Source organism: Excalfactoria chinensis, chromosome Z (genome assembly GCF_039878825.1).
Source record: "Excalfactoria chinensis isolate bCotChi1 chromosome Z, bCotChi1.hap2, whole genome shotgun sequence".
NCBI lineage: Eukaryota > Metazoa > Chordata > Aves > Galliformes > Phasianidae > Excalfactoria > Excalfactoria chinensis.
Genome location: NC_092857.1, coordinates 42,429,547 through 42,447,658, shown reverse-complemented (window position 1 = coordinate 42,447,658; position 18,112 = coordinate 42,429,547). Strand labels below are relative to the sequence as shown.

At 44.1% G+C, this 18,112-nt stretch overlaps 2 protein-coding genes across 3 annotated transcripts in view; one reads left to right on the top strand and one right to left on the bottom strand.

Moving 5' to 3' along the window:
* Positions 1–536: 536 nt before the first annotated feature.
* On the top strand, positions 537–7,846 carry NIPSNAP3A (nipsnap homolog 3A). The gene is made up of 6 exons (XM_072360591.1): positions 537–667; positions 1,922–2,129; positions 4,588–4,749; positions 6,239–6,388; positions 6,780–6,866; positions 6,977–7,846. The coding sequence occupies exons 1-6, from the start codon at positions 599–601 to the stop codon at positions 7,051–7,053; spliced, it is 753 nt and encodes a 250-aa protein (XP_072216692.1). The 5' UTR covers positions 537–598; the 3' UTR covers positions 7,054–7,846.
* Positions 7,847–8,498: 652 nt separating this feature from the next.
* ABCA1 (ATP binding cassette subfamily A member 1) overlaps positions 8,499–18,112 on the bottom strand; it is a 93,719-nt gene continuing 84,105 nt past the window's right edge. For both annotated transcript variants that reach the window (XM_072360590.1, XM_072360589.1), the window contains exons 40-50: positions 16,778–16,901; positions 16,078–16,207; positions 15,831–15,951; positions 15,592–15,654; positions 15,049–15,155; positions 14,516–14,657; positions 13,306–13,440; positions 12,600–12,703; positions 12,380–12,472; positions 11,959–12,202; positions 8,499–11,758 (exon numbers count right to left, since the gene is read on the bottom strand). In XM_072360590.1, the coding sequence (XP_072216691.1) occupies positions 11,618–11,758; positions 11,959–12,202; positions 12,380–12,472; positions 12,600–12,703; positions 13,306–13,440; positions 14,516–14,657; positions 15,049–15,155; positions 15,592–15,654; positions 15,831–15,951; positions 16,078–16,207; positions 16,778–16,901 (1,404 nt within the window). In that variant the 3' untranslated portion in view covers positions 8,499–11,617. The remainder of the gene's footprint in view (positions 11,759–11,958; positions 12,203–12,379; positions 12,473–12,599; positions 12,704–13,305; positions 13,441–14,515; positions 14,658–15,048; positions 15,156–15,591; positions 15,655–15,830; positions 15,952–16,077; positions 16,208–16,777; positions 16,902–18,112) is intronic.

Below are 18,112 nucleotides of genomic sequence, written 5' to 3'. Positions count from 1 at the left end.
AGAGGTTATTTACATGTTCAGGCCCGATGGGAACAGACTGAGAGGGTACATTTCATGCAGGAATGCTGCCTTGTGTGTACACCAGGAAACCACTGACTGCTTGCTCACCCAGCAGCAGAGCCAGTGATGTGATGGGCAGCACGTAGTATGGAGACTTGTGGAAAAACAGCAAGGGGGAACGGCTCTGAACGAAGAGGGGAGATTTAAGTTAGACGTTAGGCAGAAATTCTTTACTCAGAGGACAGTGAGGCCATGGCACAGCTGCGCAGAGAAGCTGTGCGCCCCATCCCTGGAGATCAGGTTGGATGGAGCCTGGGCAGCCTGGACTGGAGGATGCAGCCCTGCCCACGACACGGGGACGGGGCTGGGTGGGTTCTGAGTGCCCTTCCAAGTGCCCTTCCAAGTGCCCTTCCAACCCTTCCAATCCACAAAGCAAGGTTTACGCTCCTCCACACACACACGCACACCACCACACAGCACAGCACTACACTACCTAGCGGCGGGCTATGTCTCCACACAGCCGCCACTCCCTCCCGTCCCACCCCCGCGAGCGGTGCGCCGGCAGCCCCCAGCCGCCCCGCCTCCCGCCGCCGCCGCCATGCTTTCCCCGGCGGCTCTCCGCCGGCCCCTCGCCGCTGCCGCCCGCCTGGCCCGAGGCAGTCCTCAGGTACCGGGCGGGGCGGGGGCTGCGGGCGAGACGCGGGGCGGCGGCGGGCAACCAGGCTCCATTTCCCCCTCTGGAACCCGGTGGCGAGCCAGGGAGGGCGGGCGGGCGGGAGATGCGCGGTTGTTGGGGTGGAGGTGCGAGGGGGCGGCGGGGCAGGGCTGGACCGCGGGGTGCGCGGCGCGGTCTATAGAGCTGCGAAGTCAGGGAGCGGTGCGTGGCGTAGGTCATGTCCGAAGCCGAACCGGGGCCGAGCGCTGCGCTGGCCGTCGTCTTCCCAGCTCTGCCATTTCCTCATCGCAGAGGCGGGTGCCGCGTCTGTTCGGCTGGGACAGTGAGCGCGCTCCGGAGCTCCCAGGAAGCGTCGTGTTATGTGCGAAGAGGAGCTGCGGTGGTGCAGCCCCGGGAAAGGCCACGGAGCTGAGCCTTGCGCCGAGCGGGCTGTTGTGCCTCCCCTCTGTCGCTGGTGGAAGTCTAGTTTAGTCTGACCAAGTGCTGGGCCAAACAGGGACGGGGGGAGCTTCGTCTCAGGGCTGAAGTGTAAATGAGACATAACAGGGTGTTCGTACAGCTGTATGCTGTGTGTCTCCTCCACATAAATGGTAAAGGCTTCTAAGATTCAGAGGAGTGGGAAGGGATCTCTGGAGGACGTTGAGTCCAGCCTCTGCAGTAGAGCAGTTCCATACAGCAGGTTGCACAGGAAAGAGTCCAGACAGGCTGTCAGTATCTCCAGAGAGATACTTAGTCCAAACTCAATATTAAACTTTTAAACAATACAAGAAGTTGGCCACTTTCTCTTGGAATCCATGAATCTGAGGATAAGAGCGCATACTGCAAATTGTGACACTAAGAAAGCCATGAGGTCAGCGTTTATCCCACTCTCATTGCTTTGTTTTGATTTTCAGATCATTTCCATAGCATCATTTCTGTGCTGGGTTCTGTCTGTCCCAGCAGTTCTGGGAAGCTCCTGCTTTGGTGCAGGGTAATAATTAAACAGTTCAGTGGGACAGGTAGAGGGCACATTGTGGTTTGTTGCACTGCAAAAGGGATTGCAGCAAATAATACAGGCAGGAAGTATTTCCAAAGGAAAAAGTCACAAGATACTCTTGCAGCAGAGGCCTCCAAGCATTCTCAGCCCCCAGTAAAACAGCACCTCTTTGTGAAACAAACAAACAAAAACAGTCTAGGAGTGGGACAGAAGATGGTTTTATTATTTGAGAATTAGTTCTACTTATTTTTCTTAACATTTTCTTTTAGGTATTCGCATCTCTTGCTACAGGGCCCAGACAGAATAATGGCATTTTCTATGAAATTCGCATGTATGATGTTAAGCCATCAAAGATGAAGGAGTTTGTGGAATTGGTCCATAAGTGCCTGCACCTCCGCACAGCTCACTCAGAGCTGGTGGGATTCTGGACGGCAGAGCTGGGAGCAATGAATAAAGCTGTGCACGTCTGGAAGTATGGTATGCTCAGCACTGCTCAGTGTGCCAGCAGGCAGGGATGCTGAGACCTCCCGCTGCTTACAGGCTGTTGTCTGTTACTTTAGCCATAAGTACAAAAGCTGAAAAAATCCCCACTGTGGTGCAGTTTTGGTCTGTTGGATTGAAAAGATTATGGCTGTTCTTAAAAGTGGTCTTTCCTCTGAGCAGGTGTATAGAATCATCGAATCACCCATGTTGGAAAAGATCTCCATGATCATCCAATCCAGCCATCCACCTTCCACCAATATTTCCTCACTAAACCATGTCCCTTAGTACAACATCCGAACATTTCTCAAACACCTCCAGGGATGGCAACTCTACCACCTCCCGACACAGCCTGTTCCAGTGTCTGACCACTCTTTCTGAGAGGAATTTTTTGCTTATATCCAACCTGAATCTCCCCTGGCACAACCTGAGGCCATTCCCTCTAGACCTGTCGCTGGTTATGTGGGAGAAGAGTCCAGCTTCCACTTAGCCACAGCCTCCTTTCAGGTAGTTGTAGAGAGCAGTAAGGTCTCCCCTGAGCCTCATCTTGTCCAGACTGAACAGTTCCAGTTCCTTCAGCCCGAATAGAGAACTCTACTATTTCACAGTCATTCTGCCCAAGACAACTCCCAGCCTCTTCATCTCCCACCAGTCCTTCTCTGCAACTGTCAGCTCTAGCGGGACACCACCCCTGATAGCTCTCTTACCAGCTGCATCAGGAAGTTATCTTCCATACACTCTAGAAACCCCCTAGACTGCTTTTTCTGCACTGTATTGTATTTCCAATGAATGTCAGGGAAGTTGAAGTCCTCCACGAGAACAAAGGCTGGCGATTGCACAACTTCTACCAGCTGCTTGAAGAACACCTCATCTGTCTCTTCATCCTGGTTAGGTAGTCCTTAGGTACCCACCTGGATATCAGCCTTGTTGGTCCTCCCCCTGATCCTTATCTGTAGAGATTCAACCTTATCGTTCCCACCCTCAAACTCAACAACACTGAAACACTCTTCTAACATAGAAAGCCAGCATGGGATGAGCTGCAGAAGAGTGCTTTGTTTACAGCAGGTTCCTCTCAGGTAAGACCAGATCCTGAGCAGCACACCTTCAGAGTCTCAGAACAGATGGGAAAAAGGATTGAGATCTCCTCAGTAAGATCACAGAGTCATAAAATCACTTGAGTTGAAAGGACCCCTTAAAGGCCATCTAGTCCAACTACCCTGCAGTTAACATGAACACCAGTAGTTGGACCAGGTGGTCAGAGCCCCATGCAGCCTGACCCTGAGTGTCTCCAGGGATGAGGCATCCACCACATCTCTGGGCAACCTGTGCCAGTGCCTCATCACTCTTTGTAAAAAAATTCATTATAGCCAGCATTAATTTCCCCTCTTTTGTTTTGAAACCATTTCTGCTTGTCCTATCACAGCAGTCCCTGTTAATGATTCTGTCCCCTTCTTTCTTATATCCTTCCTTTAGATTATGCATATGCAAATGCTTGTGTAAGTACAGACCATATTTATGCAAATGTCTGCGTTTGTTTATATGTATGTATAATTGCTCTCAGATTTTAGTACAGCATGGCAGTCAGTCCTATAAAACAAAACTGCATGCAGTTTGCATGGTTAAACTCCTGAAGCTACACTGTGATGAGCTGGAAGGCTGCTCCACCAGTGCAGTCATCCCACATGCATGCAGTGCTGTGTCATCGCTTCAGCACTGAGAGCAACAGGCTTCTGTCACCGCAGTCATCAACTTTCTGTGCTGCTGGAGTCGGTGCTGTCCTGGAACGGGCTGCTGAACTGTGAAAAAAAGCTGGCAAAGGGTGTGCTGGCTGTGTTCTTCTCTGAGCCCAAGGTTTTACGGAGACCTGGGAAGGCACACTCGTGTCCTTTCTTTGTATATCTGCTGTGGGCTGGGGCTTATCTGTATACTCAGAACTTTTTTACAAAGGCAGCAGTCTGCTCTTTGAAATGAAACATTTCCACAGTGCCTGCTGTAAGTGGTGTCTCATTCTTCTCAAGGAGGAAAGGGAGTTGCTAAGTATAGACAAGAGTGAGTTTACATGCATCTGTGGTTAAGAAAATAAGAAAATATCCTCCTGCTTCTCAGAAATTTTACCTTGTTCTTCTAATTCTTTCAAAAAAAAAAAAAAAAAAAAAAAAAAAAAAAAAGGTTTCTCAGAAACATTTAAAATGGAAAACTGAGGAATTATCCATTTATTTTTGTTTCCTATTTATAGTTAGGTCTGTTACATACAGCGTTCTTCCTCCTTGTTTCATCATCCCCCTTCCTAACTTTTGTTTAGTAGCTAAGAATAATTGTTACATCTTTCTCTCAGTTTCAAGACGCTGATATTTCTTGAGGCTCTTTCCAATCTCAGATGCTGTATTTTTCTCTTACTGTCTGATGTGGCAATAGGTGCATTTTTTCACATGCTTTTCTTTTTCCTTTCTTGCAGATAATTTTGCCCACAGAACAGCAGTCCGGCATGCACTAGCCAATGACAAGGAGTGGCAGGGACAATTCATTTCTTCAGCTCTTCCCCTCATAGAAAAGCAGCACAATGAAGTTGCTTATCTGGTACCCTGGTGTCAGCTTGGGAAACCTCCAAAGGAAGGGGGTGAGCTTATCTTCTCTTCTACTGATTACAGCTACTGATGCTGACTGACTACAAAACATGGCTTAAAGTTTAAACCAGCTATTGCATGACTATAACCCCTTACGTAACAAGCACTTGTGTGTACACTCATGTAATGCTGGGTGATGTGGTGATTGTAGTACAAAGTGTTAAAGACTGATTTTACACTAACTTGCATTAAAAACTATCTGGAGCCCCAATGGTAAGGTTTGAAACAAGGTATGAATTGATTAACAGACATGCAAAGTGAGTAGTGCTCTGAGTGGTCATCCTGGCTTGGTTTGTCCACACATCTGTGAGAGAATGCTTCTCAGAAACATAAAAAAGATATATTTTTCTGTTTCACAGAGGTTTCTCTCATTTATCACTTTATTTTGTTGCTACTTCTTGTACATAAGTTTAAAGAATAACCAACCCCCCCCAAGCCTACCTTTTAAGGTACATAGAAATCAAGCATAGTTAGTAGATCATAGCTTGGTTTTAGACTTCCTGTCTTTATATATTTTGTTTCTCTCTTTAGCAAATGTGATACAAAGAGTATGGACTATTCACTGACTTAGGAAAATCTGCAGACTTTGTGGTCTGCTGCATTAGTAAAATGTAGGCCCTGCTTTAGCCCTCAGCACATAACCTTTGTTATTTATTTCCCTGAGATTCTGAATTTTATGCTATGTTACAGTTGAATTTAAAGCAGCCCATTTTTCTGTTTGAAGCGGGATAGCTGTCAATTCCAACACTTTATTCCATTTTAGGGTTGTTCTGTTTGTTTTTTTTTAATCTCCAGCTTGCTGTTGGAGAAAAATACCAAACAATGCATTGCCATGGGGCAGTTGTCTAGATTTCTGCTACAGTGTTAGCAGTAGTGACTCAGAGTAACTACTTGAATAGAAAGGACACAAGTAAAGTACCTACTAGAGTAACTGTTGTTTTTTGGGGGTTGATATCATGCAGTTTGTCCCCAAGAAAGGGAGGTTGTTTGGTAGAGCAAAGATGGTAAGCTAGTTCTGGTCTGTTGCTTTGGACTTCAAATCTTGCTGTGGCCAGCTGTTGAGATTCAAAAGGGCTTACAATTTAAAAAAAAAAAAAACATGTCAATTCCAGAAAACTACATTAGTCTTAGAAAAGGCTGCTATGCATAGTTCTATCAGCCATCCAAAACACACCATCAGGCATGAGTATTAGAGATTTCTGCCAAGTAAATGAAATTGCCATAGATTTTCATGTGAACACGCCCCTTTTAGCTGGGGTGTTTGGGAATCCTTTGTACTGCTGGGTCCACGTGCTCCTGTGATGCTCCTGTGATTCTCTGTAAGGTGCCATGCATGCTGGGTGGCAAGGAGACCCTTGGCCTTCACTCCACTAGTAGCAAGGTTACCAGTACTGGTTTCACAGTAACAAAAGCATGTGAAAGACTGAAAAGTGGTGTTTTATTCTTTCCTTCCTTGAGGTCATCCTTTGTCTTTTCCTCTAGGTGTGTATGAATGGGTTACTTTTCAAATGAAGCCTGGTGGGCCAGCTCTGTGGGGTGAGGCATTTCAAGCTGCAATCAATGCTCACATCAACACAGGCTACACCAAGCTAATTGGTGTTTTCCACACAGAGTACGGGTTACTTAACACAGGTAACAGTACTACTCAATTTCTATTACAACTTTGGTATAGAAGGTGGGAGGAAAGGTAAAAAGACTTCTTGTCCTGGCTCAGGGTTGGATGGCCAGATAAAAAATGTTTCTGTGGATCATGGAAGTCCTGCAAACAGTCCTTGAACCCAGCTTTGTGTATTCTGTTATGTTTAAACCAGGTGTTGCAATGTTAAAATATTCTCTGATCTATTAGTGTCAAACCTTTTAAAGGCTCAGCAAAGGATCATCTCACCACATTACTGGTTGGTGAATTGCTTCTGCTAGTTACAAGGCATCTAACGCACAAGGGTGAACAGCAAGGACTTGCATATTGCATTACAACATAACAGCAACAGTGACAAGCTGACTTTATTTTATTTGTACTTTTTAGTCCATGTGATCTGGTGGAATGAGAGCCCAGATCACCGGGCAGCTGGAAGGCACAGGGCCCATGAAGATGCCAGAGTGGTAGCAGCTGGTAAGAGATGATGAGTTTAGAGAACTCATTAGTGTTACTTGCATGCATGCTGAGAAAAGTATTATTCTTCACTGGATTTCTTTCTTAATTAAACGTGCATTTAATTTCAGTACGGGACAGTGTCAGATTCCTGGAATCCCAGCAAAATATGCTGCTGACTCCTCTGCCATGCTCGCCACTTAAGTAGCCTACTGAGTGATGATGGAAAAGCTGAGATGGATGCACCGTTGGCAAGTACTGTTGCATGGATCATCACAGTCATGCCTTCACAAACTACATGGATTTTTTCAGAGTGGATGCAAAATGCTGGTCACCAGCACAGTACAGTTCTTCACCCCTGTAGTTTATGGTGATGTTCCAACATCTCCAGAAGTAGAACTCAGGTCATGTCACTTCCAACATGAAGATCTTTAATTTAACCCCTTCACTTTTTAATATTTTTCTGCATAACTGGTAGGGTCCGGTGAGTGAAATGCTCTTTTCCAAGCTTACGGCCCAGGGCTGGTAACTTCTGTAATCATCACATTGTGGGTATTGCGTACTGTCTTAAGAAGGAGTGCCTCCATACATCCTCATAACACAATTACGTTTTAATCTGACTTCTCATTGGGATGCTTTATATTAATTCTTAGTAATGTAAAGCTTCATTGTGGCTGGAATTGTGTCAAGCAGGTGCTGCAGTGTAGCTGGTTAGGTGGTGTTCTTCTGATTGAGTCTGCCCTAACCTCAGCCCATTAATTTTATATCCTGTAAACACTTGCTTAAAAACTGTAGTCTTGATTACGTATTTTAATACATCTTCAGGGTGCTAAAATTATCTATCTCAAGTTCACCTCATCTGTGCATCATTATCTTCTTTGAAATACTGTCTGCCAGACTGCTGAAGACCAAATACATTTGTATAAAGCGTGAAGTTGTGGTGTATGCATCTCTAGCTCCTGCTGCTTTGGACTTGTAGTAAAAATCATTCTGCAAGTACAGTCTTCTGCCGGCTTTGCATTTTGGGCATCAGTGGTCATGGAGCCCTTAAGATGTTTTTTGATCTGCTACAGTATGTAGCCACAGAACAGAAGGTGCACAGGCTGTGAAGTTGGTTACACTGTGTGTATACTGGTATGAAAGCACCCCCTGCTGAGGGATTGTCCTTTAATCTGATGTTAGCTAAGGGTATTTCAAACCTTTATGCTCAAACACAACATTTTGCTTCGTCAGTGAAAGTAGGCATTGAATATTTATAGCAAAGAGCAGTTATCAGTATGGCTGCATCTCTGTGATTGAAACAGAGAGGCAGGTACCTGGCTTTGTGTTTAACATCCAGATAGGTCTGTGATGCCTAGAAGGTCTGTAGCTGAATTTGACAGTTGCACCGATTACTTCCTGCTGGATTTGCTGGAGACCTCTTTACTTAGGTAAATGTAGAGGCTTAAAGCAGCGCTTGCATTTCAAATCTTGGACCACCTCACTTACCTACCTGAAAGTCACATGTGCCCCGTGCTAATCTGTGGCAATGCTGGAACCTGCTCATACATTATGCGTGAAAGTTCACACCAGACGCAGACAGGGCCACGTGAAATTCTGTTCTGAACAGCAGTCTTCAAAATGGTACATGCATAAATGACACTTTACAGACCAAAGGTGCCAGAACAGCTTTATTTTTTACTTAATACAAGGCAATTAGAGTGCCTCTTAATACTTCACATAACAGTTATTAGCAAATACAAATATATATACATTTTTTTTTCTTTTAATGAAAATGTCCACTTAAGGATTTAACTCAGAAATTTCAGTTGTGAAATCTCACTAGATCTTTGCAAAGTTGACAGATATTCCAGTGCAAAAATAGATCCCATTACAGATAGCATAAAGTGCTTGGAATGAAGGACCAACTACAATTCAGGAGGCAAAGATAAGCACAAAGTGGTGGTTTAACCATGGGGGAAAAGTGTAACAACTCTGTACTGAAATACAAATGTACTACAAAGAGGGATGCAATATTTCAACAGCAACACAGTTTAAAATAAGTTAACACCTCAGTGCAGTTTCATTATCCAGAGTGGTTCACAATCATACTGTATGTGACTCGAGTGATTTTTCCCTGTGCAGAATTATAAGGGTAGGCAAATGGTTGTCTGAGGTTACTCCATGACAACACAAGAGCTGTTTTACGCTGTCTGTTCAGCATGACTACAAACAAAATGGACTAGAGTTGTGCAACAGTTCAGGTAACATCCACGTCTTTCTGATATTTTTGTGACAGATTCCAAACCTCCACCTGTGAGAGACCGTGAGCAAAATGCTCACAGGGCACAGGAACCAAGAATCTCTTTTTCGGCCAGCTAAGCTAAAAGACACCGTTGTTTCCTGCTAAATCATTTGTATGAGCAGTTGCAAAGAGCAGTCACAGCTCTTTTATGACCAAATATGAATCCTCCTAGAACTTGCTGTAGTTCTACACGCACCAGATCTGTGCAGTGCCAAACGAAAGCCCTTCACTTCAGCCTCTATGCTGAGATTTTCACTTAATTCTGATTTGCAATAATCATTTCTAGCAGTGGTTAATATTCAGTATGTGCCATTTATCTGACTGATGGCGTAACATAAGAGCAGCCTGCTGTTGCAAAGTCACAGCCATAGCTCAGCTGCTTGGTAACTGTTCTGCACGTAGAAGTTTGGTGCAGACATCCTCATGGGGGTAAGGGTGCCATAAAGGTAAAAACAAAGCATGTTTTAGGTGAGGTATACCAATCCCCGTCACTCTCCTTTCTATCCCCGTAGCAATGTAATAGATAGATAAAAAATAATTAGTATGAAAAGGCACTTCAGCAGAACATGTAAGCTATTACATTATCCAAAAGTAGGGCTCAGCAGGGACGGGGGACTTGTGCTAAATATTTAACTGTTCATGTATTAAAAATGCTGAATTGGTCAATGTTATCAAGTACACCTAGGAATAAGCACTCAACCTTCTCAAGGCTCACTCCAGCCTCTTCACCATTGTTGGGCTTCTATGGGCATTCACAAAAGAAAATGGTCCGTGACTCATTGATGGTGGAGCATTAAAAACTAGTGCAGAACCTGCACAGGTACTTAAGGCAGAGGCATGACACACAGGAACTGCCCAGGAACTATGCTTGGGTTCATACCACATTACTGAACCTATTTCTGAATGCAAAAGTGAGACAGAAGGGCCCATAAGTTTATTAACAAAAGCATACTCTCCCATGACTGTTGTACAAGATGAACAAGAATTGCTTGTTCTCACCATGTAATCTTCCCTCTACCATTATTCTGGCCTTGTAAAACTTTTACAACCAGACTAATGTCACTTGTAGCACTCCTACTTAGAACTACCTTGTTCAATGTGAGTTTTACTGACACAGTTTCTCACATGAATTAAGAGTGTGTTCCCCAGTTAGGGACTGCCTGCCAACTGACACTACACTGCACAACAGAAGGAGAAACTTACATATTAATCTAATGTTATACCAGCTCCCACGAGGGAAAATTTTAGATGAACAACTTGTAGTACAGATAGTGGCTAATTGCAAGAGGGTGAAACCTGCCTGCATGATGAATGTAGCTGTCACTGACTGGAGAGAACAAAAGCACAGCATTTCAGGCATAAAGAAATAGTTGGGCTACAAAGATCAACTGAAAGCACTTTCAATCCCTAATTATGCTACCTACCTATTCAAAGTCATATAAATAATACTGTTAAAAAAAAAAAAAAAACCATAAATCTACATTTCTAGTTTTATCTGGCAAAGCCAGAAATGGCAACACTTGTTTGCTAAGCAGTAACTTTAGATGATGGGTACCTTTCTGGTGCAAAGCAGGGGTTAAAGAGCGGACATTACATATCTGAGTGGCATATCATGATTTAGAATTTGCTCTTGGTATTAGCAGCTTGTACAACTACTGAGTTTGCTGCTGTGGTCTGCTTTCTTACCCACTCCCTTTGTCAAGTGTTCGTGCAGCTGCTGCAGTACCTCAAATGAGCAGGAGAGTACTTCACTACAAGAAAACCCAGTCAGAGTAGGTTAAGGGTTGTGATGCTGGTGGGACAATCCTGTGCATTTGTCGGGTTCACAGTTCTGCATATCTCCACTCTGAAGTAGATGGATTATGGACACGATGGCCCATCTTTTGCCATCCCATCTGCACAGCACTGCCTCGCGGCCTCAGGTATGTCACCAACTGACCTACACCAGTCTAGGAAAAGCAGCTGGTCAGGTATGTTTTTACTGACAAAGGTCACAATGCTGGTGACTTCTCTTGCCACTGACTGTCTTGGTGCATTCATTGCCAGCAATGGATGTAGCACCAGGGAACTCCCACTCCTGACATGCATGTTTTTGAGAGTAAAACATACATGTTTCGATATAACAATAAATAACCACTGGCCATGATTCCTCAGCGAACTGTTTTTGCAACCCTAGTAAAAACATACTGTACAGGACAAGATGCAGTATGGTTGAAAGCCCGCAGCATCTGGTGGGTGCTTTACCACAGCTTCACAGAGTTGTACTGTAATGAGCTAAATTCAAGTCTTTCACTTGAGAACAGTACAAGACGACTCCACGAGGCACTGCCCCTAAAATGGAATTTTGTTTTCATTGCATTGAATTGCATTGCATTGAATGGTTATCAGTAGAGTGTCCAGTTTCTCTCCCTCTAGCTTCTTTGGGAGTAACCTATCCCCAGGCAAAGGAAGTCTGCATTCTGCTCATTATTTCTTGGCTGAAATTGGCTCACACGCAACTTTCTTTTACCTTCTCATCTTGCAGAAAGGAATTAAGGATTGCAATGTCTACCACAGTCTGGTTTTTGTGCAATGACAGGTCCTTAGTGTGGTCGTCATCACTTTGGTCCTTAGCGAAATTTACAAATACCTGCAAGAAAAAGGCCATGTCACACACTGCTCTGGATTTTCACTCATCTAGAGCATTCTATACACTGAATCCTTTCTGGACTAGTCCCAGAATTCAGTGCCTAGCTTGCTGAAATGACCTTACAAGGTCAGGTAAGTTGGTTGATGTATTCCTCCCTCTCCAGGACCATGGTTTTGGCACACAGGCTACTAAAAACTTACTTGGTCAAGTGTGGTCTGAGAAACAGAGTAGTCTTCTATGTGAAGCCTCTTTTTGTTCTGGGAGAGAATACTGAATATTCTAGCCAGCGAAGACTGTGAAGATGGAAGTTGGTACTGCAGCATATTGCGATGCTTCTCCTTCAGGACACTTCCAGGGAAGGCATGCCCAAAGAATTCCTCAACTGGCTTCAGGTCTGGGTTACCCCCTGCAATTCGCACCACTATGGTATAACCATCTCCAAACCTGTACAAAAGAAGGCCAGCAGAGGAGTTCATGTAAGCGGCTCTGAAACAAGACGTACAGCTTAGAATTCAGCAGTTTTTCCCATAGCATTGGGAATGCTGCATGAGGGATTAAGTCTGACTCTTATCTCTAAAAACGCAGACAACTCTGTGATGTAAATGATAACAAAATAGCTACCTGTTCTTTAGATGCTGGACGCTGCCCAGACACCTGAATCGCCCATTGACCATTATTGCCATTCGAGTGCACAGCGCTTCACACTCTTCCATGCTGTAGAAAGAATTAAGTTCCTTAGCACTGGAAGAAGTGCTGGAGGGCAGAACAGCTGAGCCAAGCTTTGCATCCAGACCCAGCAGATGCAACAGCTGCAGTGTGATACAACATGGTTGATACTTGCCTGTGAGACGTAAGCACTACTGATCTCCCCTCTTTGATAACACTCAGAGCACAGTTCCACAAGAAACGGCGTGCTTTCGGATCCATCCCTGTTGTTGGCTCATCCTGCAAAATACGTACAAAAATTAGGATATTCCATGCTACCAACAAATACCTCATCTCTGAAATGACCTGGCCGTGCTCTTTATGCATATTGGAATAGATGAAAATACGCAAGTTTGATGCATTTTTTAAAATGGGAAAACAAATTATGCTCAAAAGCATGTTTGCTAATTTAAACTTTGAAGAACTGAGAAGCACTGTTTATTTTGCAATTATAACATATTGAAAAAGTTTTAAAACAAGTTAAACTCAGTTCAAGTTTAAATTGAGCTAGGAAATGCTGGAGGGCCATAATGTTTTGCATGCATAGGAGTATTTGCAGCAGCGGTGAAGGTGCTTTAACTGTTGCTAGTTTGGCATCATGTCTGAGATCTCCACTTCTCCACTGATTTTTCATGAACAGAAACCATGAGACACATTACAGTTTGAGTCTATGTTCAAATAGGTGCCAACAGGCCCAAATAAAGATTCCCTGTTCTTTGCTTATATTTAGGTGACTGATGACATTTTTAGATTTTGTTGGTCACAAAGTAGCCAGTCTTCATCCGAGCCTAATTTTTCTGTTTTCAGAGGAAAATGTTAATGAGTTACGGTTGCAAACTCACCAGGAATACCACAGGTGGCCCTCCAATGAGGGCTATTGCTGTGGAGAGCTTGCGCCTGTTCCCTCCACTGTAGTTGCCCGCATATTTTTCTCCATATTTCACAAGGCCCAGTTTCCGAATTGCCCATTCGCCAACCTACAAGAGACAGTACACTATCTTCATGAATCAATCACAGCAACATCTACACACTGAGATTTTCCTTACAAGCCCTGGATTTAAGATGATTTTTCAGAAGGGCCACTGATCCAAGGCTTTAATCTGGCATAGCTCTAGGTTTTGAAACACCCCACTCACCCTCAGATCAAGGTGTATAAATACCAGCCCCTGAGAGCCCAGACAATCAGATAGCTGCAGCTTAGCACAAATTCATGGAATCACAGAATGTCTTGAGTTGGAAGGGACCCACAAAGATCACTGAATTCAACAAATTCCTCCCGGGATCACACAAAACCCAAACCCTGTGTGTGAGGGTGGCATCCAAACAGTCCTTGAACTACTGCAGCTTAGGGCCATGCCCACTGCCCTGGGCAGCCTGTGCCAGGGCCACAAGTGACCAAGTAGTTCAGCGCCAGCCTAGCCCTGCTGACTACTGGTGTAGTTGTCTTAGTAGTACATGTTTTATCCAGCTTTTTAGTTGCTATGGGCTTGCAGCAGGGACACCATCTCTCCTGACACGCAGGTACTGGCACTGCTGTACATTTCAGCCCTTCAGTCAGACTGGGAGGATCTGGTTCATTACTCAGAAGTACTTACACCGCAAGACACTTGTTGCATTAGGGGCTAAAAAGCATTTAAACAAAGAGATTCAGTTACTGTTTGCACCAGAACCAGGTTCCTGTGCTCAGAGCACAGAACAGAGGCCTGTAAACCTTGAAGGAGCTTGCGGTTTTCACTTGCCACTGCTCTCAGAGCTGTGTGGGCTTACTTTGGACTTGGATCTGGAAACAGTTCTACAGAACCCAAGACACAAATGGTGAAAGCTGCTGCCAGTCCAAGGAAATGATATTGAGAAGAGCACTGTGTGCTACTGTAAAACTGTTATTAATTGACTAAACACTGTTAGCATAAGCCTATCTGTGAATGCTGAAACAGGAGCAATTTAATGACACAGTATGATCACTCAGAAAGAAGCAGACCACTACACTGTGGGATACGAGCATGGTAGCAGCAACAGCTTGTCACTGAGGTATTCCCATGGTGTTTCACTTACCTTGCAAACTTCTTTCTCAGGAACACCTCTGAGGAGTGCAAAGAACTCCAAGTGTTCTCGCCCTGTAAGCAGTTCATTAACAGCATCAAACTGCGGACAGTAGCCCATGTTCTGATGAACTTCTTGGATGTTCGACAGGATACTGTAAAATAAGAACATAATTAGTTATGATTTTACAAGTACACAACATTTAGATGATAAAAAGAGGAAGGTGAATCAGTGGGTCTGGAATCATTGGACTAACAATGACTCCTAGAAGTCTCTTTGTCAAACTTTTTCTTTTCTTTTTATAAATATGAAATTTATGAAATCGAAATACGGTAGGGTAGGTATTCAGAATTGACTGCCAGACTAAATCCACTTTGATAAACTTAGTAGAGTCAGCAAAAGGCTGAGGCCCAAGAGCTGAGATAGGAAAAAGTGGGGTAGCATTTAGATTTGTTTGAAGTGGAACAAAGACCAAGAAAGTTGAAGGAGGAAGCAGCAAAGGTTCTTTTTTAAGACAAAGAAGTGAAAGATGCATTGTCCTTTACCTGTTTCCTTTGAGGAAAGCTTCTCCTCCTGTCACATCTGTATCACCAGTTAGCATCTTGAAAGTGGATGACTTGCCAGCACCATTTACTCCTAGAAGTCCAAAGCACTGTGGATATAAAACAGCAAATGAGCGCTGAGAACAGGAGCCAGCCCTATAGTATTCATCACTGAGAATACTGAAGGCAACAACCTTGAAGTCAGTGCATTTTCTGAATAAACTGGACTTTCATTTTAAGCATAAATTCTTCAGGCGTGGAAAAAGCATAAACTATAGCATTACCTTGGTGCAGTGTCAGCGTAGCATGTCTGTGCTAAACTTTAGAGAGTGCCATAGCTTAACCTCTAGTCCTAACGGCTGCAGAGTTCTGTACCATCTTCAAAGGCAGAGAGAGATTGAGACATAAACTGCTTCCACTTCCAGGCCATTCAATTTTGTGTAATTTGAACACCACCTGCTTCTAATTTCACTCTACTCTGTGTTGCGTGTTGCTCTTAGGCAGTTCAAAAACACAGAAGCAGAGAGAATGACAAAACAAGCTTACCTCTCCAGGAGGGATTCCAACACATATCCTGTCAACGGCTGGCTTTCGTTTCATTCTGTAAATCTGAAACCATAAAAAAACCCCAACAGTGTAAGTGAGAATTATAATTAGATCCACACAGATTTAACACTAAAAATATTCTCCCCTTTTGATTCCATCAGACCTTTCTTAATGAGACTCCTGGTGAACTGCACAGTTTTGCATAAATGGGTCTTAGAAACGCAAAACTTTTCTGTTACCTTGGTCAGCTCCTTGATTTCCAGTATGTCACTCTGTCCTCCTCCACTTATTATTCTCTGCCTTTCTCTGTTTACATCCTCATCTTCATCATTCACAGGGGGTAACTTGGCATAGACAGGCCTGTAGAGAGAAACATGGTAAAGCCTTGGCAGAAGATGATGGAGCTTATCTCTTCTCCCCACTTCATAGCAAACAACAAAGAAAACTTTACCTGCCTACAGCAGGAAAGTGAAGCAGACAACCTACCTGGGTTTGATGAAGAATCTATACTGGATGAGCACAGTAATGAGGAAGAAGACTACACCCTCCACTGCCATGGCAAACAGGTTCCTTCCCACCAGATCCCATGACAGAGGGGACACGAAACGATTCTCGCCTGCCAAGATGAGAAGACGAGCACAGTCACCTTTCCAGAGCAATGGGAGACTGCTATCATTTCTTTCTTTATAGCTCACCAATTCAGTCAGTAGGAGAACTGAGAGCAATCAGCTAGGGGAGACTGGGGACAAGCTATACAAGTTGTGACTGCATACACATCTCTTGCTGTAGCAAAGTTGGGTTTGAGCATGTTCTCTTATGAGAAGTTGAACACTAAGAATTTTGTCTACCAAAGAAGAGCTGGCCCACGTTCTCAAGAAGCACAAGGCAACTGACTCACACCTCTCATCTGCATTCCAGAGAAAGAAATAAACCAGCTCTACAGAATCTTAGCCACTCCTTCCACTTAGCCTCATGATCTTCCCCCCATGCATCTGGATTCTAAGAACTCAAAGTTCTGGGATCTATGTGCCTGATTTCTTTGGTGTTTGAAACATCCTGAAGAGGACATCTAAGGATACCTGCCAGCTCTGGTAAGCTCTGTGTTGCTGACTGTGTACTTGAACTCCTGAAAAGTCAGAAGAACAAAGGGTGTTAATCCAGAGCAGGCTCACACAGTTTCACTTACCAAACCTCTCCAGAGCATCAGCCATGGCCTGATTTTTCACCATATCAATAAGACCCCGTCCCAGGCAGAAGTGAGGGAAGATGAGAAAGACAGACTTTAGGATGTCATTGATGTTGTTCAGCTTCTGTTAAGACAAAATTAAGTTCCAGTGAGCTGTCTGAGCAGAGAAAAGCCACCACCTGCTGAATGTGATGCTATGTTGTGAATTACCACCTGCAGCCAGCTAGCAGCACTGCAATCCCACAAAAAATGTGGGATTAGGAATATTCTGCCAAGAAACAATCCCACAGCTCCTCCAGACAGTCAGTGCTTCTGCTTTGCTTGAGATGCTATTAAAGCTAGCAATCTACACCAAAGGAGAGATTTCTCCAAATGTTCAGTCCAAAAGGCAAGGCCTACAAAAGGCAACATGCAGAAAGTCTACAGGTTGAGAAGATGGGAAACTTGTGGTTGCACAGACTGGTTATCTCAGTGGCTGTAGGTAGCCCCTCTTTAGCCAATACTGGATGCTGTAATCCTTTTCCAGCTGACTTAGTTCACAGATCACACTGACAAGAGAATCACAGAACTGTAGGGGTTGGAAGTGACCTCTGGAGATCATTAAGTCCAACCTCCTGCTAAAGCAGGCTCCCTACAATAGGTCACATAGGAAAGCATTCAGATGGGTTTTGAATATCTCCAGAGAAAAAGACTTCACAACCTCTCTGGGCAGCTTTCTCCTGTGTTCAGTCACCGTGAGAATAAAGTTCCTTTCCATGTTCATTTGCACACTGCCCCTTGTCCTGAAGAGAGGTTACTTTACTGTTCTTCCAAGCACTTATCTTCAAGAAAGTGCATGTTTCAGCTGAGATAAAATACACCTTATAACAAAAGGGATCACCAGCAAAGATGGCTGCCTCATGCCCACACGCAGGTGGTGCAATCAACAAGTTAATCCCACAGGGCTCCCTCAGAGGTACTTCTCACTAACATGTGCCAAATGGGGCCTGCTTAGGCACCTTGTGTTACATATGGGCATGGGGGACACTTAGACCTTCCTTTATAGGCATCTGGCTTTGGAAAAGCTGAAGTGAGATGCAAAGGTTTCCAATACAGTCAGTGAGATATTTATCTCTGAAAGCAAAACGGAGGACAACAGAGTGCTTGAAATGCCCTGCAGTAGATAGAAACTGCCCCTTGTGAAGAATGTGCAATAAATTCAAATTAAACATGTTTAAACACATTTAAAACTCTGCAGTAAGGGTTACAAGCTTGGAGTTTGTCAGGGAAACATGGCAACCATGTGGAATTAGAATGTATCAGCACAAGACTGATGAAGAGTTCCTAGGAAGACTT

Excerpts from the sequence above, each read along its gene's own strand:
- NIPSNAP3A (XM_072360591.1), top strand. The coding sequence starts at position 599 with ATGCTTTCCCCGGCGGCTCTCCGCCGGCCCCTCGCCGCTGCCGCCCGC. Across the intron at positions 2,130-4,587 it reads TGTGCACGTCTGGAAGTATG|ATAATTTTGCCCACAGAACA; the intron begins GTATGCTCAGCA and ends CCTTTCTTGCAG. Across the intron at positions 6,867-6,976 it reads TGCCAGAGTGGTAGCAGCTG|TACGGGACAGTGTCAGATTC; the intron begins GTAAGAGATGAT and ends ATTTAATTTCAG.